Source organism: Equus asinus, chromosome 10, assembly GCF_041296235.1.
Source record: "Equus asinus isolate D_3611 breed Donkey chromosome 10, EquAss-T2T_v2, whole genome shotgun sequence".
Taxonomy (NCBI): domain Eukaryota; kingdom Metazoa; phylum Chordata; class Mammalia; order Perissodactyla; family Equidae; genus Equus; species Equus asinus.
In genome coordinates, this window is record NC_091799.1 from 37,766,436 (window position 1) to 37,793,255 (window position 26,820).

The window sequence follows — 26,820 nt, forward strand, 5'->3', positions numbered from 1 at the left end:
TATTAGATTAGGCCTTTTACTAACTCTCAAAGAGTCAAAATAGATCAAATCCCAAAAATATTTTTAAAATAATATTTTAATTATATTGAATCACTGTATTTAAAAAACAAAAAATTTACAACTTACCAGTAGTAAACAGAGAAAGGGAAAGCATGGAGAAAATAAAGAGAGACATAACTACTGAGAATGTCAGTTTAAATTTCAGAGAAAAGTTAAATAAAGGAGAACTCTTCCACTGCAGCATTCTAGACTTCCAACTCTAAGTATATTTTTGCAAGTACAACAGCTTTTGTCTTAAGTCTAACACGATCTACGTGTTTTACCAGCTTCCCAAATGATCTTCTTGCGACCCAATTCATCTTGTTCACTGATACCAGATAAACCTAACTGATCCTCCCACTTTAAAATCTTTAAGTAGTTCCTGACTGCCTGCAAACGACTTAGCTTGGCATTTCAGGTTCTTGATTTGGCCCCAATCTGCTTTTCTAGCCTTCTCACCCATGGAGAGCACTGTTCAGCTCAATGTACCTGCTGAAATGTTCCTTAAGCTCACGCAATCTGCTTCAGTGCCTTTCCTCCTGTTGTTCCCTCTCACCGCAAGTCCAAATGCCACACGTTGTTCCACTTCCTTGAGAAGCAGCCTAAATAACGTTTCCTCAATAAAGGTCCCCCAGATCCTACCAAGCTAAATAACTCGTCTGAGGAGCCCAGCTCCAGGCCAAAATCCTAAATGTGATCTTTGAGTCCCAACCACAGGCACTCATGAAGGCTTTACTGGCGGGCTTGGGGGCGCTGCCCTCCCCACAGGAGACCTGGTGCACAGCCAGTTCACTCTGGAGGGAGCTGCAGTCACCCCCACCAGGCCATGGTCCTATGCGTATCTGCACTCCTAGCTTAGACACCTCTATTCAGAGGCCCCCTTATGACAGGGGGGTCTGAAGCTGACTCTTTTCAGCTCACTCTGGGAGACCTCCTTAAAGGGGGCAGGGGTAGGGGGAGGAGTTTGAAGGTACTTTGCTCCACTCTGTCTCAATACTTTTCTAATCCTAACTTTTTCTTCCTCCTCATCTTCTTGGCCCTCAAGTCCACAAATCAATAGGAGGAGCCTTTTGTCTGGGGCTTCCTCAGCCATGAGACAACCCTCCAGAAATCCTCCATCTGCGATCTGCTGATTTACCTGACCCTCACCCAGAGCCATTCTGTCAGGAAGAATGGAACACTGGGTCAAACTCAATAAAAAACCAACAAACAAAAAATGGAAAACTGGGAAAGCTGGCACCCTTTTCTTTGTGGCTTTTTGCTTATAGTACCACAGTAAGTAAACAAAGGCTTGATTGTTACTTTCAGTTTGGTTCATTGTCCTAACTGACCACTTCAACACCTGGCAGCTCAGGACATTTTTCTTCCTCTAAATGCCTTTATTCACACTTACCATTACACATAATCTCTACCTTGTATTACTGTTATTTGTATATAGACATATATCTCATCTACATAAGTTAGGGGCAAACTTATTGAAGGCAGGGACAGTGTTTATCCCTATAAACCTCACACATCCAGTGACATCCTACAGTGAACAAATATTTACAGAAAGAATAAATGTGTCTAACATTCCAGAAAGAGCCTACATATAAAATACCCTTAAAAGGAGGGAAGGAGAAAGAGAAATACCGTGATCTGAAATGCTAAATACAAGCAGTCTAAAAATCTCCAAGTGATCAAACAAAACTTCATAGAATCTATTAAATCCAGCAACATTTTACAATTTATAATATGCTAACTATGAAATTACTTTCACCAACAATGAGCAAATAAACTAGAAAAAAAGAGAGGAAGATAATTTTGAAAAGAGAAAACATTCTGATTTCTGGTAAAGATATGTGGTATCTTCAAATTAGCACATTATTCCTCATGCAATTTGAATTGATTCATCTTTCTGGCACTGTTCTAATAATTTCAGTAATGACCTTCATTTTTTATCCTTGATGCTTTTGAAACTGCATGATTATTATAAAATATAGAACACTTCAAACTTGCCTTGTGTCAAATACAAATAAAAGCAAAGCTGTAACGTTAGATATATTGAATACAGCACAACAAGAAAGATGCCAGGTATAAGTAAGTGCAGAGAAAAATAAGAAGAGGGAAAATAATTCAAGAAAGACTTTAAAGCAGAGCTTATTGTTTTGTTATCATATACAATAAAATCCAAATAATATGTAGAATACTATAATGCTGTAAATTCAAAACATAAGCTACCAATACAGACAGTCTACACAGAGCAATGTTTTAGCTTATGAAGGCTGCTGCAATGGCTTCTGCTTATTGGTTAAAAGAAAAATTAAAGTTATTCAGCCAAGCTAGATACACTAAGTCCTAGAACTAGACAGACAGAGATCATCACCTTGTATGCTTCTTCAGTGAAGTAACATGGCCACTGTCAGATAAAAATAGGTAACTGTTAAGAGACTGCTTTACAACTCAAATTTAACAGCTTACACTAAGATTAGATCAAAAGCCTGCTGAGGAAATCTTCTTTTATTCACTGTTGTAACTCACAGTGGTATTACCTTATTTCAGTTTGAGCAAAATTTTCCTCCATTAAAAACAGAGGCCCCCATACTTTGAGACTATCTAAATAAGTCTGACAACAACAAAAGGTCTAAGGCTGCCTCTTTAGTTCACAAGGTTGCTAATCAGGGGCAAGACACTGGGTTGTATATGCTACAAGTTGTCGTTCAATGCAGACCTTCAGATAAGACAGGTGATCTCTAAGTCTAAAATTCAGGAACTATACTAGCAACTTCTCTCTAAGCAGTTCAAGTTGCTGTAGATAAAACTTTAAAGAAATGGAATACTGAAATAAAAATGTATAAATAAGAAGAGGATCAGGAAATAAACTGAGAAAAAGTAATGAAAAATGTTAATAACAAATTCAAGTTTTGACACACAATGTTATATTCTTCCCTTTGGTGTTATTAATATATCACAAATCATATAGATATAGAGAATAAGAATCATAAGTTACTGTCATATAAGAATCACCGTACAAGCATTGTCATGATAACAGATTTAATGAACTAGCTTACCTGCCCTTGTTCTCTTTTCCTTTAACTTTTTCTTGACCTTTTCCTCCAGTAGGATCCCACTCTACACAGGTATCTTCAACTCTCAGGTTCAAATGGGATGATGAGTTATCCAAATTGAAGTTAAGCGCTATCCAAAAGAATATTTCAATTTTTAAAAAAATGTAGCATATCTCTACTTTTTGAAACATAACTATCATCATATTATTTTCCTTATTCAACTGATTCAACACTGGATACAGAGAATAATGTTCAAATTCCTAATCCTGGCATTTAAAGTCCCTAAAGGTAAGGCCATAATTTACTAATTCCTACAATATTTCCCATTATTCTTTTCTATATAGCCTATATACTGCACTAAATACAATGTACGTGCATGGCCACTGGTGTTTCTGCTATTCCTTCTACTGGAATCTCCATCACCACAAAATAAGCTCAATTTCCTGTTATTAGAATATCCGTTGATTATCAGTTGATTGTTATGACTAGGAAGAGGAGCTGGCAGAATGAAGGATGAGGAGAAAGTGATATGATGTAAAAAATTATAGAGCCTGGCACACACACATTTTCTCGGATGCTCTAATACTTAATTTCATATTTAAACTCTCACTAGTTTCAAATTAAGACAAGCACGGGGAAATGGGCTAGGATGGCAGAAGCAAGGGAACCGACCCAGATGATAGAGCTAGAGATGATTTACATGGCAAAGGGCAGAGGGGAGAAACGGCTACTTAAATGAAAACAAATTAAAAAAAAAACACAAACCCAAACTGCTTTTCAAATTATTTGGTATTTTGAGGAACTACCTGTACTATTCACAAGGCTTACTCAGAACGGGTAATTTATGAAATTAGTGTAACAAGGTATTATCTTCTCTCTTTGGAAATTGAGGGTAAATCATTAAAATGTACTGATTCACAGCTGAGTAATGCACAGCTCCTCCTATTTTAAAATGCAATTCCTAGAATTTGTGTCTTAAGCAAGGTATCATCTACTACATAGTTAGCAACTAATCTGCTTCTATTTCCCTCCAAAAAATTCAAATTTCTGGTAATTACTCATTGAAGAAATATTCCTTTACAATACCCCATTTCACTTAAGGATACATCACCAAACAACAAAATATTCACATAGAAAGCATAACAGTTACTAGTGCATCAAGAATCCTTTTATCTTCTACTGTTCTGTAAAGAGTGCTTTAATTTCAACTATGCATCTGACCCATTGTTCATTCCCTTTACTTATAAAACAACATTCTCAATACAAATCTACTGACCATAACTGCTTCTACTAAGTGTCATACTATGCAAATAAGTTAATAGCTTTCAAAATCTGCATGTTAACAGAAATGAACTTACAGAAAGCAGAAATAATACAGCTTTCCGGTAAAAATGGAAATAGAATTCCTTAATAGGTAGGTTACTGAAAAGTTAGGACTAAGCAAAATTGAGACCCTGTTCTACCAAGAATGAGCTGCCTTAAAAAAACAGGGTTAACCTCTATATTAGCTATTAGGTAATACATGTGAGGGTATCTACGTTTTTGAGAGAGAGAAAAAGTGGATATAACTCTAAAGTGCCATCAATTCGCAGTTGCTTGTTAAAATTCTAAGGCTGTTTTCTTTAAGAAAAATAAAAGGAAAGAAAAAAATCCTAAGGCTTCTCCCTAATGTATGATATGATGGAGAGACGGGTGGCGTCAAGGCTGGCAAGAAAAGGTATCACCACCAAGCCGCCTGAGACCAGACTTATCAAACACCACAGCACCCAAACAGAAAGGCATGGGTTTCAATCGCAGGGTAATCTTTTATCGCTCTCCTTTTTTTTTTTTTTTTTTAGACACTATCCTTTTAGGAGACCTCAACTAAGTCACAGAGCCTAAGGTAACAGGGATAATACTGAATAGTTAAAAAAAAAAAAAAAAACTGGTCTCAAAAGTGAGGTCTCAAATGTTAGTCCCATCTCTCATATAAGCCCTGTAGTATAGCTACCTATTAGTTTCCATATCTTTAAAAGGCTGTGAAAACGAAGTACAAAAAAATCAGAGCGCAGATATGTTTCATGTGTTTAATTTGTGTTGGTGGTGGCTTTCTTGGTATTGCAAAATTATATCATAGCCACTGGCTTTTGAGGCTAGAGAGTAATTTGTGAGTAATATCATTTCATTTACCTTTACAAGGAAGTAAAGGATAATACATTTCAAAAATTCTGGACATAAGAATTTCTATTACTCATCACTTTTGACAATTCCAATGACAGAAGAAATAGTTCTACATACACTGGAGAGTCAGAAATTAACAATGTTCACCATTTTCCACTCAAGCACCATAAGTGGCAGGACATGAAATTTTGGTAGGCCTCAATTATTTAATCTCCATCTCTCTCCCTTTCCATCCAGTTCTTTGTTCATATACTTATTTCTATTGGTTGGTCAAAAATGGCTGCAGCAAGCCAAAAAAATCAGTAATAAATTGTTCAGTGTGTCAATTTTTTTAAATCTGGACTTTTCCTCTGGAGCTCTTGCTGTCATTAGTAGCCACTCCAATGGGATGGAATAACCTTAGAAAATCTGTTACCCACAGCCACTTAAGAGACAAATTTTACTCTGTGTCTCCCTGAGCGTCAGAATCACTGCTCAGCGGGCCTCAGAGTCGAGTTTCAGTCTATCTTCACCCCAGGGGATTTGTTCCACAGTGAGAAATGCTCGAAAGGACTAAAATCGACTTAGTCTTTTACTATAAATACTAAGACCAAGAACTGGACTAGGAAGATCCAGACACTGCTAACAGGAGCAGCCAGCCCAGCTCCAGGGAAACTACAAGCCAGCTGTTCATTTTTCTGAATCTATGGAATCTGCACAGAAATGTACAATTCACCACATTTAGGTCCAAGTTTGGTCACTAATTATAAAGGGTAAATTAGAAGGAACAAAAGAAATAAAAAGATATGATACTCCTGAAGGAGAATAATAATAATGATACAGTTTTACCTGACAAGGGCTAAAAACAGTTCAAGTTATGTAGAAAAGATTGTCTGTCTGTAAATATGATTATACTTTGAAATGGTAAAAATCTCTAAGGAAACCACAGTAATGTCTCAGTTTGATAACAAGTAATTCAAAGTAATTGCATTTTCTGCCTGACTGAGTTCTCAAATAAAAACATTTGCTAATCCAAACAAATTACTTCAACTTAGTTTTGTTTTGTTTTTTTTTACCTTTGTGATACAAACATATTTTCTGATTTTGTCTTGTCAATAACTTATGGGCCTCATATTTTGTTTTATTCTGATACGATATTTTTATGTCATCCTCCAAATCATATCATGCTTCTGGCATGCAAACCTATTCAAATACTACATGAACTAGAGGTCAGTGGGACACTGTGAGGTCCAAGTACCTAAAACAATGGGTAGAATCTGACTCTGGAAGTAAACCCAGTCAATTACCATTTCACAACTGGAAAGATCTCTAACATCATGGCCTTCAAATTGATAAATATCTGAAAAATACTCTGTGTTAAAATATCTTATTCTAGGGAGTTTTAACTAATTCCAAATTGCTCTCAGGAACTAGAAATACCCAGGCTCCAGGCCCACAATAAGAGCTGGCACAGAACTGGGAAATATATGCTTATTCACACCTTTCCAAGCTAATCCTGGGGATTGCAAGCAAGTCATTTCACATATTTGAATTTCACTTTCCACTGCAAAATCAATAATATCTATTCTACTGATCTCTCAAGATAGCTTTAATAATCAAATGAAGAACTGTCATAGTGCTTTGCAAACATTAATAAGCTATACAAATGTTAATTTCTACAATAAGATTTAAGAAAACAGAGAGGACTTCAACTAAACTGAAAAGGTATTTCCCCATCATGGAGTCACAATCCATTCCCTGGGAAAACTCTGGGCAAACCTCAGTGACACTTATGTATTTAAACCAGACTGAAATTTGTAAACTAAGCACCCACCAGAGAATATAACACCATCACCTCAATCTATTTTACCCATCTGATTATCATGATAAAGAAAAGGCTAATGAAAACCAGTACTGTAGTCCTAATTTCCCCAACTATTTAAAATTCCTACTGCTGGGAATTCCGTGTTGTGTGTGTGTGTGTACGTGTGTGTGTAAGGAATGCAACCACACAGGAAATGCTTTCTGTCACAAAGTCTTGAATAACTTCAGATGTTAACTTTCGTTTTATGCTGTTTAAACAGCTATTGATTTTACCTTTGGTCTCTAGAGTCACAGGATCAGAATACTCTCCAGCCACAGCCTTGTTACAAGCTCGCACTCTGAAATTCATATATTTCGAATCAAACTTTAAGCCTGAAAAAATGAAAATGGTTTTCAGATATGAAAAGTAAAGAAATCTCCAAAAGTGTGAGTATGAACCTTCAAACAGACATTTTTCCCTCCTTGGAACTATCTCTTTACTCAGGAAGAGTACAAATCTATGTTAGAAGGGTGATAATGCCCGAAATAAAAGGTATAATGATTTATCTATTATTTTCTTCAAAAGAAATAAACTATACAGTTTATCAATGGGTTTTTTAAAACCTAGTGATAAAAAGGTACTCTCAAGCATCATTAAAAGTAATGTTTCATTCGAGGATAGACGCTACAATTTAAAATAACATATTCAATTTTTGGAGAGCAGACAGGTAAAGAATTTTTATATTAATGAAACATTGTCTTTTATGTGAAATATGAATTTAAAGAGAAAGTGAAGCATAATGATTAACAGCAAAACTTTGAAATTAGTCAGGTCTAGATTAAAATCTCAGTCCAAAAATTACTACGGAACCTTCAACAACTTGATGAGGCCACAGTTCTGTATCTATAAAATAGACATGATAAAACCAACCTCATAATTGTACAGAGTAAATGAGATGTATTTTACTGATTAAATGAGATGTACTGTGTAACACACTTCAGCCTAGCTCCTGACAAACTGTTAAGTGCTCAATAATGGTAATGTTACTGCTCATGCATAACAAGCATTGAACAACTCAGGCAATATTCAGCCATTTCAAATATCCCAAGTCCCCTATATATGGAGGTATCTTTTTAAAGACTTTCAAAAGGCCAACACACAAATTTCTAACACCAAGTCACAGCTCTACTTTAGGTATTTCCATGAAAGTATCACAAAAGGGCAAAGGCAACACTATTTACAGTATCACCTAAATGTAGTGTGTGCATCTAAAAAGATGACAACTTTTTATTGTTAGAAAACCAAGGTAAAAATTAAATGTTAGGGGCCAGCCCCGTGGGTGAGTGGTTAAGTTCATGTGCTCTGCTTCAGCAGCCCAGGGTTTTGCCAGTTCGAATCCTGGGCACTGACATGGCACCGCTCATCGAGCCATGCTGAGGTGGCATCCCACATGCCATAACTGGAAGGACCCACAACTAGAAATACACAACTATGTACCTATGTATCAGGGTGCTTTGGGGAGAAAAAGGAAAGATAAAATCTTTAAAAAAAATTAAATGTAACTCTGAAATATTGTTTCCAGAACATCCCTTCACATGTGCTTTACATACATGGTTTTGCCAGGCAGGTGGCAAATATCCAGAAGTAATTAAAATGAAGGTTTTCTTGATATTTTAAGAGAAATTCACCTCTATAATAAACATATAAAAAGTCAGCTTGGCAAAGAAACTTAATAACTTTATCTTTTAAAGTAATTCAAATATTTTTCACAATTACACTTATTTTCTGAGAATGAGATGGATGAATGCAGTCATTTTACCTGATAGCGTATATTCAGTACCCTTAATATTATCAATGATCTCCCAGCATCGCTCATCCTTTACGCGTGGAAGTCCATCAAAATTAGTTTTCCTATATTCCAGTATAAAATGGTCAATCTTGTTATCTTCTTCTGGCATTCTCCAAGCTACCGTGACAGAGTTGTCAGCCACCAGACACTCGACTGGATCTATCTCTGGAGCTTTGGGGACTGCAGGGAAAAGAAAAGGTTCATTTCTCATTTACTATAGCACCAATCCAATATTTATGTTTGTCATTCAAACCATGCTTTTTCATGTTGCTTTTGAACTGTTCAGTTGAGTCAGGCTAAGAGAAGGGATACCCTATAAAGGCAACAAACTATTTTTCAAAGCTCCGTTTAAAAATTCACGTTTCAAAGTTTTTTCATAGACTCCTATTTCAAGGTTGTTACAATCCTAGCTAGCAAAAAGCAAAGGAAACATGCTAAGGATAAAGGATCAAGAATAACTTGTTACTTCTCAACACATACTTTTAATCTGCTATTTCAAACATCTGTAGAACATAAATCACTATTGACAAAACACATTAACGGTTTGAATCTAGTGATTAAAATAATTCAAGATATCTCCAATGTATTTTTTTAAGTCTTGTTTATAAAAGAATTGTAATTTCTCAGCACTAAATAAAAATGTCCCAAACCCCAAAAAATACTTAAGGGTTTTTAAATGTTTCTCCAAACAGTTCTATGATTCATTAAAATAAACTGGGGTGAACGAGCCACAATTAACATGTATAAACATTAATCAATTTCATCTCCATAAACAAGATTTTCCATAGCTCCTCAACATTAACCTATGTTCCATTAACATAACAAAAGGTTAACTGGAGAACATGGTCCTCCAAAGACAGATGTGTCTGAAATATGAAACTGTACAGGTATTGTATCTAGACATTTTGTTGCTAAAAAAAAAGTTTTAAAATATTTACTCCAAGTATGCAAGCTTGGTGCCACATTCTAAATCAATTAATGTAACATCATATCGGTGGAAGAAAAATCAGATGATCATATGAATAGATGGAGAAAAAAATATCTCACAAAATCCAACACCAATTCATGACAAAAACTCTCAGCAAACTAGGAATAGAAGGGAGCGTTACTTGATAAAGAATATCTACAAAAAACCTACAGTTATCATCGTACTTAATGTTGAGAAACTAGATAGGCTTCCCCTAAGACAAGGATGTCCCCTCTCACCACTCTGGAAGTTCTAGCTAAATGAAACAAGACAAGAAAAGGAAATAAAATGTATACAGATTAGGAAGGAAGAAACAGAACCGTCTTTGTTCACTGATGACACACTATCTATGTAGAAAATCCCGAAGAATCAACAAAAGAATTCCTAGAACTAAGAAGCAATTATATCAAGGCTGCAGAATACAAGGGATGAACAGGCAGAGTACAGGGAATTTCAGGGCAGTGAAACTATTCTGTATGACATAACGGTAGATACATGACATTATACATTTGTCAAAACCCATAGAACTGGATAACACAGAGTGCACCCTCATGTAAACTATGGACTTTAGTTAATAATAATGTATCATTATTAGCTCATCAACTACAACAAATGTATCACACTAACACAAGATGTTAATTATAGGCAAACTGTATGTGGGGGAGGCAGGGGTATGTGGTAACTCTCTGTATTATCTGAGCAATTTTCCATAAACCTAAACCTGTTCTAAAAAGCAAAGTATTAGTTGAAAAAAAAAACTACAACAATAATAACAAAGGAATTACATACAAAAGCTAAAGTGCAAAGCAATGTGAAACCTAACAAATAATAAAGTAAACCAAATGTCTTAGATACAATAATCAAGACTAAGATGAAAGGAATTTGATATCAGGTTTAAATCTTCAAGCCTAACTAGTAAGAAAGGGAGGCAGGGAGAGAGGTAGGACAGTTGATCTCTATTAACTATAGACTCCAAAGTTCAACTCTTGTATGTGCGTTATTTTACAATAAATACTTACAATCTGATATATCTTATTAGTTAGACAGAACCAAAGAAGTATATATCATTTGTCATTATGGTTAATTTCCTTCATCTATCTTGTAGGGTTTTCGTCCCTATAATACATGACATGTCCATCTCTATGAGTGGAACATAAGCAATACAGGTACTATTCATTGCCAAGAGAACAGACCACAGGCATTAATGAATTTAATATGCTCTGCATTGCCTACATGTGAGGAAAGGTAAAGGCCTTTGGCATCTAGTAATTGTATAATTTTACCGAGTCAAAAACCTGCACTGAAAGTCCCAAGAGGCTGGTATAAAGAGAGAGTCACTTAATTTGTTAATGGTTCTGGCTAACTACCTACATCTCAATGTACTGCAAATAGATTCTTCTTTCTTGTGAATAATGGCCCCCAAAGAAAGCAAACTGCTAACGGGGTAACTGAGGTAAACATGAAAAAGAATCCAAGAAAACGGTGATACTCGGGAGGGAAAAAGAAAATTTAGATAATTGAAGAGTGATAGGTCAAATTAAGGTTGACTTGGATTTAGTATGTGGGAAGTTCACCCAAGATTCTGTACAGAAGTAAGAGAAGAGTTCATCAAACGAGGAATAAAACTTAAGGGGAAGATGAAAGGTGGTAAACTTGTAAACTTATAAAATCATTACTTAGGCAATGCAAAACTCTCTCTGGAAATGATAATGGAAAGCAATTCACAGCAATTTCCATAAAGCAACAGTTAACTAGCAATAGTGTGGAAATTGGTCCGAGAATTTTACTAAGGTTTTCTCTGCACATGAACGTAAAAGGACAAGTGGCATCAACATCGCCACAAACATGTTTCTCTTCTCAACTGTGGAAGCTCAGAAAGGAGAAGGATATAAACTCTCAGTTTCAGTGTATAAAAAATGGCTTAGAGTAGAAGAAAATGACTTGTAATTATTATCATCCATCATCATCATTTCCATTTTTCAGACTCTGCTAAGTTCACATCTCATGTTACTATACATAATGCGGTATAGAGTTGAGTTTTGTGGTGTTTATGGAATGAATTATTGAGGAATGAAGGTATTCGGTTTTTTTTTAGTTAATCTGATTGCATCTTATAGAAAATGTTATGTTACAGCAGAATACAAAAAGTTAGTGATATGAATTCATCTTTCATAAATTTTAACAAACTACTATACTTTTTCTTTGGGATGAAACTCCTCCACAAAAGGATTTCTTGTTTTTCATTGTACCTCATTCCTTCAGACTGTCTCAACAGTTTGCCAAAAGTAGAAATCCTAACTGTGCATGCAATCTACTGACTGTACAGTAGGCATGGCCTTGATCTGCTACGCCATCATTAAAAACCCAAAGGAAGGAAAGCAATAGTGAGAAGATTGCTTTTTCAGTAATTTATTTATAAAAAAACACTCGTGTATATTCATCATCCACCACTCCTGATTCTCCTTCTGAATTCAGAAGTAGTATTAATAAAAATATAATGGTTAGTAATTCTGAAAGACCAATTTACAGGGAGAGATCCACTGACAAGTACACTTTCTTCCTCCACAACTATGGTTCCTTCTCTCGTCTTTTCCTTTTATAAACTCCTCTAGAACTTCTGATCTGTACCACACAAGTTAACACTTCACTTACACTACTCTTACTAGTTCCATTATAATGTCATGATTACTAACCTTGTATTTCCAATCATATTTTAAAGACCTTGACCAAATATTCAAAGAAAACAATGGCTTCATCTGATGAACACTCTCTATTCAAAAACAGCTCACTTCCAAAAAATAAAGCCAGTTCTAAAAAAGCACCTGTAAGTAAAATATGTCACTTTCAAGAGATTTCCTCATGCCCCAAATCACCATGTCCAAATTGTTTTAGCTATCAACTAACAACATTACTTCATGCTAGCTAAAAGGAGAATACTACTCAAAAGGTCCTTAATTGGCTCTTTCACATGTGGACAATAATTTGGGATTCAATTTTAAATGGTTTTGGCTGCTGGAATATCCTTATGTTAATACTCTAATAAACCAACGTTAACATATTATTACTGGAAATAAAATTCCAACTGAGCCAACAACCACCACAACAATAATGGTAATGAGGGCAGCTAACACTCATTGAGTGTTAACTATGTGACAGGTACTCTTTCAGGTGCTTCAGAGGTTTCAGTTCATTTAATCCCTATAAAAACGCTAGAAAGATAACATCACATTTTAAAGATGAAGACAATGAGGCAAAGTTTAAATGACTTGTTCAGGGTTACATGGCAAATAAGTGGCAGCCAGAATTCAAATCTAAGAAGTCTGGTCCCAAAACCCAGTGTTTTCCATCATGGTATGCTGCTTCTCTCTGCCAAACCAGCAATAAAAGATATCTCTTGATGGGATTCTTAAAATGGAATTTTTATTACCAGTAAAATAATTCTCTAAAAATAAAGACTAGCAAATTTAATTATTCTTAGCTGAATGAAGAAAAAAATTACACTGTACTTCTTTAATATTTACATTCCAATGTTCATTACAGAAAAATCTTGCAGAAAAAAAACGTTCTTATACAGAACCTTACATGTAATATATGCACTTACCTGGCAAAAACTTCAAAGTTTGCAGCATCTGTCTTTCCTGAGAAAAATCCACCATTAAATGAGTCATGTTGTCACTGACCTTTGGTTTCAAAGAAAGGCGAAAGGCTGAAGCCATTGTTACTCTACGGCAAACACAAACATACTTATAAAAATAAAAGAGTGGCAGGTATCATCATATTTAACATGAAAAGATAGACATTATTTCACTCTAGTGATTTCAGAAACTATAACAAAGGTAACAAAACTAAATAGAAATTTGCTCTTAAGAGTCTTTTGAAAATTAATTAAATAAAAAATGTGTAATATTTTTAAAGACATTTAAGATAATTTTAAGAAACTTTCCTCCAGCCAGTTCCATAAAGTTGCATACAAATACAAATATCAGAAGAGACAAGCATCCAGTATAAATCATCTTTAACAGACCCAGGAGTCATGTGAATCTCTGTACACTCAGTCTCACTGACTTCCTGATGCCAGCCTCACTCCTTTTCACATGCCAAACAATGAACTGGACACACACCCTGATCCCAACGTCTCCCGAGTAGTCACAGCTACTCCATGTAGCCTCAAGTAAGAGGAGAGGTACACGGACCACGTATTCTATAGCTTGGTAGCTGCTAAAGACAGGCCACGGATGAGAAAGGAGAGAAGTGAAATCATGATCCTGAACACCATGCTAGCAGGTGTCACTCTGATGTGTCAACATCAGCTACATCGAAGGATATGAGGAGAAACAGCCCTGTGAAACCATATCCATGGGAATAATAAGAATTCAATAAACATGCAATAGATGAATGTGGCATAAAAAACAAAGAAAGAAGTCATACCAGACCTCATTTTACCCAAAGTACGGGGAACCTGTTCTGTCAAATAAAACTAGAGATTAAAAGAAATTTTCACATTCTCTTCACCTTTTATCTCAAATTTCAATTTTTCATATTACAGTAAATTTCCACAAGTATCACAAAGTAAGTCCCCTTATTATCTTTGGTCAAAGAATGATATAAAAGTACTATTCCTGAGTGTTGTGCTTCTAACACACAAGTTGGGAGAGGAAGTGAATAGAGTGGAGGAACAAAGGGAATACCAGGCCTCGTGAGTCAGACCTGCCAAACCTCCCCTAGAGATCAATGGGATGACAGATAGCGAATTTGGTGCTGTATGCAGTTACCTGGGGATGAAAAATGCCAAACTGGTGCTGTATTCAGTTATTTTATTTCATTTTAAAACTAGGAAAATAATCACTTTAACGGTAGTAACAATGAGTCAACAACAGCCCAACTATTTATCAAGCAGAAAGTGCTCCACTGAAGCATAATTTACGAGGACGGGAACTCACACTTATCGAAGCGAGCATACCCCCGAGTATCTGACACACACTACTCTAACCTGTCAGGTCTCAACACTAAAATTTCAGATTGTATCAATAAGAAGTTAGGAACTTCTTAGTTGCCAGGCTTACATGCTTTGTTCCTTACAGCCCCAATTATCTTCTGATTTGAAGACTTCCAAAAGAGCTATATTCAGGCCGGTTTTTAGTACATGCCCACCGAATCAATGAATGGGTTTGAACCTATCTGGCTGCTTCTAAACCTATTTAAATGTTTGTTGAGAACTGGTGAGAAAAAGTATCTGAAAGTATTTTAGGGAACTGAAATCTGAAACTTTGTACAACTTCATATAATCACTATGGCCTCAAAGAAAAAGAATGTCTTCCAAAAATGCATTAGAAAGGTCTACCAAAGCTTTTTTAAAAAGCAAGAATAATGACCTTTATTGTTTAGTCAATGAAAATTGCAAAGTCCATAAATCAAGTAAGATGTACAACAATGCTATAATCTTTCAAAAGACTGAACTTTTTATTTTTAATGAATATATATATATATTTTTTTTTTTTTTGAGGAAGATTAGCCCTGAGCTAACTGCTGCCAATCCTCCTCTTTTTCCTGAGGAAGGCTGGCCCTGAGCTAACATCTGTGCCCACCTTCCCCTACTTTATATGTGGGACGCCTACCACAGCATGGCATGCCAAGCAGTGCCATGTCCGCACCTGGGATCCGAACCAGCGAACCCCGGACTGCCGACATGGAATGGGCGCACTTAACCGCTGCACCACCAGGCCGGCCCCTAAACTGAATATATTTAGACAATTGTGCCTAAAAACCCAAACTAATATCTAAAATCCATAGATAATTCTCTACATTACAGTATCCATGTGGTTAGGAATGTTTTCATTTACCTTGACTTTCTTGGCTTATTTCTAATAGTACAAGTTGAATACAAGGATCCCTTCTACCTGCTAGTTTTACTTTTGCAAAAAGAAAATAACTGCAAAACATATGGATGAACACTTTCAATTTCCTCAAACTACCTACCTAATTAACTTGACTCTCCCTTTCATGACGCCTTTCTTTCAAGAACCAATAATTCCCACAACATACCTCAACTAACCATCTTCCAACATTACTCAGCACCCAGGGAGGTATATCAGTGATTCGTAAAGTTCTAGAGATCTGCTATGTATTATCTTCTCATTTCTGTCTTTAGTTTTTCCTTTCACTCCCTCTGTTCCTCCTCTCTAACTTCTACCACAGCAAGCAATAAATACTGAGTTCTCACAGGTACTTTCATTTTTACATATGTGATTTCCTGCTCAGCTACGTTATATACTCTTTCTTAAAATACCATTTCTGCCCTCAACTAAGGGAATAATCCTTTCTTCCCTTAGAGAAAATAATTATTTTATTATGACTGTATGTTTAAATTATTTTCGTATTATAGATGGAGATGATGAAATTCTAGAAGCTTGCTTCCTGGGAGAGCACCTAAAAACCACATCAGAAAAACCTGGACATCATGAAGCTAAAAATCAAGCCAAGACCCAGATATGTTCCTTAGGCAGGGGGTAAAAATTTTGTGAGAAGCCAAAAAAAATTACATGCTTTGAAAAACAAACAAAAACAAAAACGGAGTTTGCCCTGAGAAAAAAGGAACCCTGACTTCTGATCACCTGGATACTGATGAAATCAACCCAAGAGGCTGGCTTAGAAGAAGAGGTAAAGAAGTCAAGCTTCATGGAAGAATACATTCAGTCATAAAACTGATCATAATGTCAAGTTCTGATAAAAAAAATCTGGACAAAGAGAAGAAGGTCAGGGGTGAGGACAGGATTCTGGAAAGCACAGAATCAGACAGATCCCTAGGAGAGGAACGAGAGAAGACTTTGCAAGGTCTCTCGCAAAGGCTTTGGACAGCCCAAAGTCTCATTAGGAAGTGACTTCTAATTGATACCATCAGGGACCAGAGCAGGACTCAGGGGACTGGTGGCTAAATAGAATAATCTAGCCAGGGTGGAAGATGGATTACTCATGGCGAATTTCAGCAGACACAACTCAACTCTGCCTTACCCAAAAAACTGACCTACCCAGCAGCCATTCCTCATACAGCCTATACTTTTCCCCTTCAAGCCCTCATGCCCTCCTTCCTACCTCCAGGATTTTATAAGAATTATCCATGTCTTTAACCACTCCCCGACATAAAATACACAAAAAATATAAAAATTAATGTTTGTGCTAGGAAGCTGTAATGGCCACATGAATCTTGCCTTTAGTCAAATAAAAGCCTATGAGAGGAACACAGAACTGAAGTCTTCAGCCAAGATTAACAAAAGAGACACTGGTTTTCACATAATCCATAATGAGTAATTCTGTGAATTATCTAATGAAGAATAATTTAATCTAGGAATCAGAGTGGTGCTTTGAAGAGCTGTGCCTGTCAGAGAAACTCATAATCCTCAAATGAAGAAACCTTAAGTAATAATATTATAATTGATGCTCAGTGACTAGCCAGGCAGATCAAAACCATCCTTTCTGTGGTCACCCCATCAAAAATTGCCAGCTGCTCTTTTAGCCCTTTGGTGTATTCATTACAGCATGAATTCCCTTTCTTAATCCTGGCTCCACCAATGAGAAAGATCTTTTAAGCCAAAGTCTTTCATCATTTTCTTTAATTTTCTCTTCCCATAGACTAGATGATAGTGGCATTAGAAATAGAAAGAGATGGCACCAGGAACAGGATGGAATGAGAACACAAAGGTGTTAAACAGAAGAGCAGTGAAGTCGGCGAGCTTCAGCTCTTGAGGACTATTTAAAGTGCTGTGAGGTCTCAGAAAATAAGACATGCTAATATAATTTAAGAACAACCAAAAATGCATTCCAGGAATATATATTCTTTGTTTTTCTAAATGGTTCCCCATCCATTAGCATAGCTAATTAAGAACTGTACTAAAACTAACTATATTATACCAGAAATGAAATTCTTTTGGAAGTACGTAATTGTCCACAACTATGTTTTTAAAAAATCTTGCTGATATATTGTTTAGTCCAGAAAATATGCAGAAGACATTTTCTTTTCTTTTTTTTTTTGTACTGGCCACTAAGTATTTTTATTTTAACCAATGAGATTCTAATAATAAACTGTTCTTGAATTTCATTTCTGACTTCAATATCAATACTAAAAGAAAAATGTAGGTTTTATACCATACCTATCCTTGATCTGTCTGGCAGCCTTGGAGCAAATCAGGGAGAAGAGAAAGAAGGCAGTTAGTGCTTTTCATGCAAGTTTCAATGGCAGTGACATGCAAGAAAAGTTAGGACATAAACCCCGGAACAGATTAGTTCATATTCACCAAAACATAAATTACAGGAAATCTGTACAGTTGGCATCAGCTTGCATAATGTGATGTCAGAACTATAGTAGAAAATCCAGACCCCATGAATATTACCTTAAAAGGAGGAAAACTTAACACTCCAAACTAACTCCAGATGACTATAAATGTTTTTTCTTACCTTAAGATTATCAAAACACACCTCCACTTTCATTCAGTCTGACACTCTTCAGCTAGAGCAATCAATCACCTTCATGGGGCACACATTTTTACGCATCCTGATGGTTTTCTTAGACATTTTAAATCTGCTCTCCAATTTTTCTGCAGAGTGCTCTTCCACCACTTCACAGTGACTGTCTCAAGTTTTCTCTATCGGCCTTCACTGGGCAAGGACTCTGGATTTTGAGAGCTTGCCTGCTAACATAGAACACTAGGCTGCGCTTCTACAACCCTTTACCCCAAAAGAATGAAGTTGTAATGGCAAAAATTCAGAGGAGGAGAAACCAGAGAAAAACTTCTAGTAATGGGGTCTTTCCCTCAGATGACTCCACTGACGCTGCCAACTTAAACCTACTTTACATAAAATATCTTTTTTTTTTTGGAGAAAGCTAGCACAAGTTCAGAGAGGCGGGCACAGCTATTACTTGGTGCTGTACAGTCACTAAAAAATACACACAAAAACTGCTGGCTCCTTAACATTTACAATATATCCAAAAAAAGCTTTTTTCCCACACTGACCTGCATAATTAATGATACCTGCAATGTGGACCATGACTGTTTGCTCAACATCCTATCCCCAGTGTCTAGCAGAAAGTGTGGCACATATTGATACAATAATTATTAAATTTAACTGAACATTAGTTAGGTGTATATAGCAATGCTTCTGTTACCTCTCTTCTTGAGTTCTAATATTGTTCTTACTTGGTATTGGTTATTTTTATACTCATCCTAAAATAATTTTGTCTGAGGATCTTTCTACACAAAAGAAGAGAATTGTGATTTAAGAGATCAGGATATTAAACAGTTCCAGCACTACCATAATCAATTCTGTGACCTTATATACTAAATCATCCTATTTCTGTAATAATAGATTTTGGTCCTTAATGTTTCTAAAGATCCTTTCCAAGCTCCACATTCTACAGCAAACAACACAATTCTGTGGCATCTATAATATGTACCTTGAGTCATGACACTCCTTTGTTAATAGGGATAACAAATGTTAAGAAAGTCAAATACATTGCATCTACGTTAATTCCACTTACTGAGTCATGAGGAGGACTCAGCAAATGCTTAGATTTTTAGGTTATGATACTGCGTATCATCGGAAAGCCTTCAAGAAGTTTCATCATATTACTTTGCTCAACATCACTATTTTCTATTTCAATTTCAATCACTATTTCTATTTCAATCTTCTACTGAAATCCTGTTTGCCAACATTTATATCAGAGACGGCTCCTTTCACTTTCTCTCTCATTCCCTTCCTCTATCTCTGAATCAATTCTTTTTAAAATAAATCTTACAGTTCTGATCCTTTATTTTGTCAGCTATAGGAAATCTGTCAGGAGGCCAAACTCCCTTAAATAAAATTGTACTACGAGTACAATGTAGGAATAATCACAAATGGTTCTTCATAATTACTAATTAAAGAAGTTAAACCACATCTCTCTCCCAGTCTCTCTCGTTTTTAATCTGCAGTGAGTAAATAAAGGAACTATTTTCTTCTGTGAATTTATCAAGCACTTTGAAGGTAAAGATCTTATTGTTTCCATATTTCTTCTTAAGCCTCATTTCCTCTTTTACAGAAAGATGTTAGAAGCAAAGCATTCTAAAATAATTCTATTTATGGAGTAGCTAATTGAATAGTATTTTCTAAACACAGTTAAGATGGGAATAATAAAATAAAGAAATTTTAGATCTTGCTTACTGTACTCCATGAATCATTTACCCAAACAAAACAAATTTTGAGATTTCCAAATTTCTTCCCAATCAGCAGAAATTCTGAAACTAATCAGCAAAATATAAGGAGCATTAGACCAAGAGATCCGAGTTTCAGTCCATCACATTAAACAGCAAGTCACTTAACTCTTTTAGGACTCAGTTATCTCATCTATGGAATGATGGGCAGTAAGATATCTTTGAACCGTAAAATCCATCCCATGCTATCTTATTTGTAGATAATGACTTATTTAAATTATCTAAAATAAACATTTTGACAATCTAATTCTCTGAAACACAGGCTGGAACGAAGAAAGAGGCAGCAAGGGAAAACTTAGTTAAAATCAGAGCACTGATAAACAGCAACAAAAATAAGAATATATCTGTTTCTGAACGATAACTGCTGAGAGAAAAATATACTAACACTGTCAAAACAATGAATCTACCAAAAACTAGATGTCAAAATTGGCATTTGCCTGACAGGACTTATCTTTCTTTTGATTTGCAGTAAAGCCCAATAGAGTTCCTAGTAAAAATCTGAATGCCACACAACACTGAGAACCTTTTCAAGTTTTCTCTATGTGTTCACATTGTTTTATCTTTTTATACTTTAGATTTTCCTATTAGGTTTGGTTCAGACAATTTTGTAATATCTCCTTGAGACAATCTGAAAATGACTAAGAGGCAAGTTTTTAATACTTTCTCAATACTTTTTACAATATAAAATTGAGACTTCTACCTTCACCCCAAAAATAACATTAAGAAATAACTCAGGAAATGAAGGGTACTCAGTCACAGAGAGTGAAAAAGAGTTTCAAAATGCTATTTTCCTTTAGGCAAAAATACCAGCTTTCAAATGAAGAAAAAAAAACACTGCATACCGGTTGATTTATATACTAGACATTTTATATTTTCCATACATACATTTATCTGTTTATAAAAAGAACTACTTTTCAAAAAAACATGATCTTTTAAAAGTCTTCCAAAGCCACAGTAAATAAGTTGAAATAAACTCTGAACACAGTACTACATCCATCTGCTCAATGACAAGTACATTTATATAATAGGAGACTACACCCAAAAATAAAATAGAGGTGAAAAATTATAGTTTGAGTTATTCCTAACAAATATTTAGATTTGTTTTAAATTGCCTTCATAACTGAAATACTCATGCTTTGTTGAAGGTCCTCTCCTCTCCCAGCATTCCTGACTTCAGCCTACAGGAGTTTCTGCCAGCACTTCAGCTCCCTTGAAAATACTGAGTGAGTGTCCACTCCTCTCTCCTTATTTGCTCCTCCCAGCAGTCAGAGACTGATACTCACTGAACAATATTCCAATGGAGAGTTATTGTGAGTCAGAAGTGCAAAATACACAAAATCCATTCTCCCTTTTCATCTGTGATCAAATGCAGAAGACACTGTTCCCCTTTGACCTTACTCTGTGCTTTTTATTTCATTGTAGGCACCCATGGCCAGGTAACCATTCCTTCTCTCCTAGTCTGACAACTGGGTTATGTGTGGTTATGTATGGCAAAATTGTAATTGACTTGGAAACTGTCCCATAGACTCAGCTCTTTTCACAGAATTCAACTTCTAAATTCGGGGGGCAGGGAGAGAATAGGAATATTAATCTTGGCAAAGGATCTGAGCAGTGTTCTGAAGATCAGCTATTGTAGAGAACCCAGGTTTGGTGGAGTCTGGCGGTTCGTCCATCCAGAAATAAAGCTAATGATCCAGATCTCATATGCTGGGAATCTTTCTGCATATATTTACTATCAACCAAACTTCCGTTTAAAAAAAAAATTAGTGAAAGTATGTTCTAAAATCCTTTTCCATTTGTGCTGTTTGTACTTGTTTACTTTCATATTGCCTAATGCTGGTGAATAGCATAACTATATCTGATTTACTCACTTTAATATGGGACATTCACAAATAGTATACCTTAAAAGAATTTCTTTTTCCAAATATCTAACAATATACTGCTGGTCCAACAATTAATCTTCAAAGTCATCTTTCCCTTTTCCATCAGCAATCAGTGTCTGAGGCAAGCCTCTAGTCCACGCAGCTGGCTGGGAGAGTGAACTTACTTTTTGGACCTGGAATCAAACCATTATCTGGATACTGCTTGGATATACTAAGAAAATAATTGCAAGCAACTCTCAGTTAGGCATTTTTCTTGAACAATAAACTCAGATTTCTGGCTAGGAAACACTGACAAATAATCAATTTCACCACAAGTCCAAAGGGTTTAAGCTATTAAGCAGTACTGCAAAATGCTGGAAGATAAGACCAAAATAGTAAGAGAAGAAGAAAAGTGGCACACTAAGAAAATATACTTAAACTACAATGTGACTTATTTTATGAGAACCTTTCCAAGTTGCGATCAGCTGGGAACAAGTTCTAACAAAGCAGAAAACAAAGTTGCAAAGAATAAAGCAGGAGCAAGAGCAGAAGCCTCTCAGAGGAAGGAAGAGAAAGCCTGAAAATGTCAACGGAAGAGAAACTTGGGAGAAACAACTTTTACCAAGTTTTCCAAGCATCACTCTCTATTTAAATACAACTGGATTCAAGTTATTCTTGAGTACTCGTGTCCACATTTTATAGCTTTCCTGTCTTCTTCCTCGCTGTCAGGCTCTCAGCTGTTAATTCTTGCTGCTATGATTACGCCTGTCATTAACAGCTGCCCTACTCCACCAGAAGGGGAATCTAGTGACAACTAGGAAATGGAAAGAAAAAAACCTGAAAACTTAGTAGTACCATATACATATTAATAGTCAAGAGATTCTGAGAAACCATCATGAAGAGAGGACACTAACTCCTCCCCATGAACTCTATGACACTGATTCTGATGACTCAGACATCCGCTTTCTGCAGGTTTTTTGGCTGTTTCAGATATCTGAGGTTATCACATAAATGCCCTCTGAGGAACTGACATATCTAGACCTTTAAGGTACTTTAAAATATGATACATTTTCCTCATAATTCTTTATATAGTAAGTCCTACCAAGTGCAAAGACAAACTTCCTTACGACCCACCTCCAAATTCAAGAGTTCACTGGTTTATAGCAAAGAAACTTTTGTTTTGAATCATTTTGTTGAAAGGAATCAATTTTTAAAGTTCATTTACAAAATGAAGGGATATAAGCCAGCAAATGTTACCTTCTCAAGGAAGTTTTTTCCTACCTCAAGTTCACAGAAAAATCATAAAATGAAAACATAAGGTGGACACAAATGGATTATAAAGCCACCTTTCTAACACTAATGCAGCTCACTACATTGTCCACAAAGACCAAGAAAATAGTATCAAACTCAAATATTTCTTATCTTGATAAAATTACTACATAGTATATATTCTGATAATTATATGGCTTAATTTCCTGATCTTTTCACACCATTTTTTATATATTCTACATCCTTATTTTACATCAGAGTAGATTTGATTTGCTAAATTGGTAATCATTTAAAAACAACTCTACTTAAAATAAGAATTGGAATCTAGAATTCAGAGTCTCTTAAACACCAGGATCTAGATTAAAATATTACCAGTCTTCTTGCTTTACTGTTTATATTTTTATACCAAACATACCCCTTAAGTAAGGACCTACATTTTCACATTTTAATAAAATAATCAATTATTAAGTTATACAGCGGGACATTTAATAACAAATTCTAGTAGGTTACAGTACTCATATGCATCAAGTGATGATGTTTTCCCAATCAGCTCATAGAAAGGAATATAAAGCTAGATTTTTAAGAATGTTAATAGCAATATCAATCTTCTTTCTTTAGCCATGAAATGTTTATAATAAAGGTACAACTCTGCTAAAGCACACAAGTACCTTTAAAATAAATGACCAAAAGGGATGTAACTGAAAAAAGAGAATAACTTGATTCATCTGACATACTTCTAAGTGTTTGCTTTGGAAGAAATGAGTAGCTAGCATTTTACTTAACAGGAAATTCCAGGCCTTTTTTAGTACTGGAAATGACTGAAAAAATCCAAAATTAAAAGGGAAAACAGCAACTTTTTAACAAAACTTTCCTTTTTAAGTAGATCAGTTTAGCTTTTTGGGTAGTTTTGTTCATACCTTTGAAAATTCTTCAGGTTCCTTTATATCTAATGACCGTGTTGCAAATTCTAATAATTCTTCTGAGTTTTCCAGGGCATTATTACATTGACTAAGCTGACTCTATGAAAAAAATAATAAATCATTAAAATAAAATTTCCTATTGCCATCAAAATCTTAAATACACATCGTTATAATGAACTTAGAATTTTAATAGGAATAACTGAACAAGAACTTTTTAGAGAGTTATTGAAGCAAGGAAATCACTAGTCATAAATATAACAAATTTTTATTATCTTAATACATTGTACTTAACATCTTTCCATAATTTGTCCAAAATAGTTTAATTGCATACAAATAAAGATATATTAATCACTTAAAAACACAAAAGAAAATAAAGCAATTAAAAATAGCTGGGATCAAATTTACTTAAAAGATTCTTCTCAATCAGGGCAGTAAGGAAACTACCAACAATTTAAGTTAAAATACCAAAATAATCCATCTGCAGACAACATCCTCTATCACGAAGACTAAATTTCTTAATGATATTTAACTATTTAAGTTAAAGTTTACGAATCAAGTTACAGGTACATTCAGTTGAGCACAATCTTAGTACTCCACTTATAACATTACTTAAGTAATTCATACTAATAAATGCTAATTTATAGTTTCCAAAGCCAGATAACACAGGAATCACAAATCTAAGCGCCTAGATTTCAAAAAGAATAAAAAGGAACAAAGATGGTAACTGTATAGTACTGTGTTAACTTCACCTAACACCATCTTTCTTATTCAGTTCTCTCTCATACTATCATTTGTAGGTTTAAAACTTAGCCCAGTCATCTGAAAATATCGTCAGTGTTACCTTTAAACAAAGAAACAGACCAATTTCTAAGCTCTTAAATGTATCCAAGATTCTTATTCAGAATATTTATTAATATCTATTTCACATTCAAATCTACTTAGTTTTTCCTTAAGATCAGCACTAAAGATAAACTTCATTTTTTTGGTTTCTGATGTGTTCTATTTTAATCAGGAAAAGTAGAACAGTTCAACCATATTTTGAGTTAAAACAGGTTTTCATGTGTTATTCTAAGAACCTAACCACAATTTCATAAAAATACTGCTCCTCCTATGAGTAAATCTCTTATGAGTCCAAAAAAGAATTAACAAACCACTACCTGAAACATCCCATTTGTAGAAGAGCTTTATGAAAGGTTTAAGCAAAATCACTGAGAACAAAATGGTAGGTATAAATGATCACTAGGGCAGACTACATCAATGTAGTAGGAAAGTAAAAAGTACCAAGAAAAATAAAGAATATAGCTCAAGGAACTACGAAAGTGAAAGAGTCCAAGTGTGAGATAAAATAATACCTTATTCTAAGAAAATGCTGTTTATTTGAAGTCAAGAGGAAAAGCAAAAAAAGGGAGAGAAGGGTACAAAAGAATACAACTTAAAGACTACTAACTTAGTTATTCATAGTAATTACTAAAACACCTTAATGAAACAACATGCTACAGAGTTTGTGAACCCAAAGGAAGAACAGAGATGCTCTATTATCTCCAACTAGAGAAGGAAATGGCATCAGTGGCCAAGCTGTGATTCTTTTCACTATCTCATTTTTAAACTATCCCAAGAAAGCTTTATGGTTTGAATTACCATTAGGTTGATATCCCCATAGCTTTTCCTTTAAATCATAACACAAGAGCATCCACAAGAATGATCTTCACTAAACTTATGTTTCAACAATTTACAGTCTTATTTTACAACCTGTTATCCCCTCAATATGACTTGATCTCCCCTAGATCATCATTTCTATAAAAAAAAACTGCCAAAATTTTTGCAGCATTGAGAAGGAGAGGTAAGTATTAAGAATTACAAAGGATAACAGATTGGAAGACAAAAAGAGGAAAAAAATAAAACAACCAGAATCACTGGGAAAAAATGAAGATCTGAAGTGATGATACAGGAAGGGAAGATGGTGCTAACATCCTTGAAGTCACCACTTCCGAACAGTGTTTAGAACTCTGCTTTTCCCATTTTCTGCAACATTGTGAATTCTTCATCAATAGTCAGCAGCTAAAGATAAATTTGATAGAATACCTCATCAAAAAATCAGAGTAAAGTCATCCCATTTTTGAAAAGCCCAAATGCAGTTTCAATGGAAGACTTCCATGAATCAGATCAGCTGAAAAAAAATTATGATGTCCATTACCATTGTAATTAAGATTCACAAAACCCAAAGTGGAGAAAGCTCATCTGAGACTATGAGAAAAAGAGTTATAAGAAACTTATATGACCCACTTAGGTATTACGGGGAATTTAATCAACAACTAGAAATATAAATTCAATAGCTTACAAGGGCAATAAATACAGCCTGCTCTAAGACGAGCACTGTGGATTTTACGTGTACACACATATATCCAGCTCTGTATATGGCTCTCAGAAAACAAGTTCTGATAGGTAATTATCATACTTCTTCTAGAAGTCTAAAGATATATTTTAAACCAAAAATCCACATTGGGTAGAGATTATTCAATTCTGCAAATCTCAAACGTCTTGAGTTAAAAAAGGACAACACTCCTAAAAACCAAAACCCACATGCCATGACGTGAATGACAGTAGATCTCTCCTCCAAATGAGCACTGACTTGGTTTCATGATGATTCTAAGGCTCTTCTGGACTTTTGATCTTGGATTATCTT

At 35.2% G+C, this 26,820-nt stretch overlaps 1 protein-coding gene across 3 annotated transcripts in view; it reads right to left on the reverse strand.

Moving 5' to 3' along the window:
• Positions 1-26,820, reverse strand: part of FSD1L (fibronectin type III and SPRY domain containing 1 like) — a 61,832-nt gene that overhangs the window by 15,355 nt on the left and 19,657 nt on the right. For 2 of the 3 annotated variants that reach the window (XM_070519089.1, XM_070519088.1), the window contains exons 4-9: positions 24,135-24,236; positions 17,990-18,012; positions 13,447-13,568; positions 8,849-9,058; positions 7,323-7,421; positions 3,090-3,216 (exon numbers count right to left, since the gene is read on the reverse strand). In XM_070519089.1, coding sequence (XP_070375190.1) covers positions 3,090-3,216; positions 7,323-7,421; positions 8,849-9,058; positions 13,447-13,568; positions 17,990-18,012; positions 24,135-24,236 — 683 coding nt within the window. Of the gene's footprint in view, positions 1-2,404; positions 2,438-3,089; positions 3,217-7,322; positions 7,422-8,848; positions 9,059-13,446; positions 13,569-17,989; positions 18,013-24,134; positions 24,237-26,820 lie in introns of all 3 variants that reach the window. The other variant, XM_044779103.2, reaches the window with a different exon arrangement.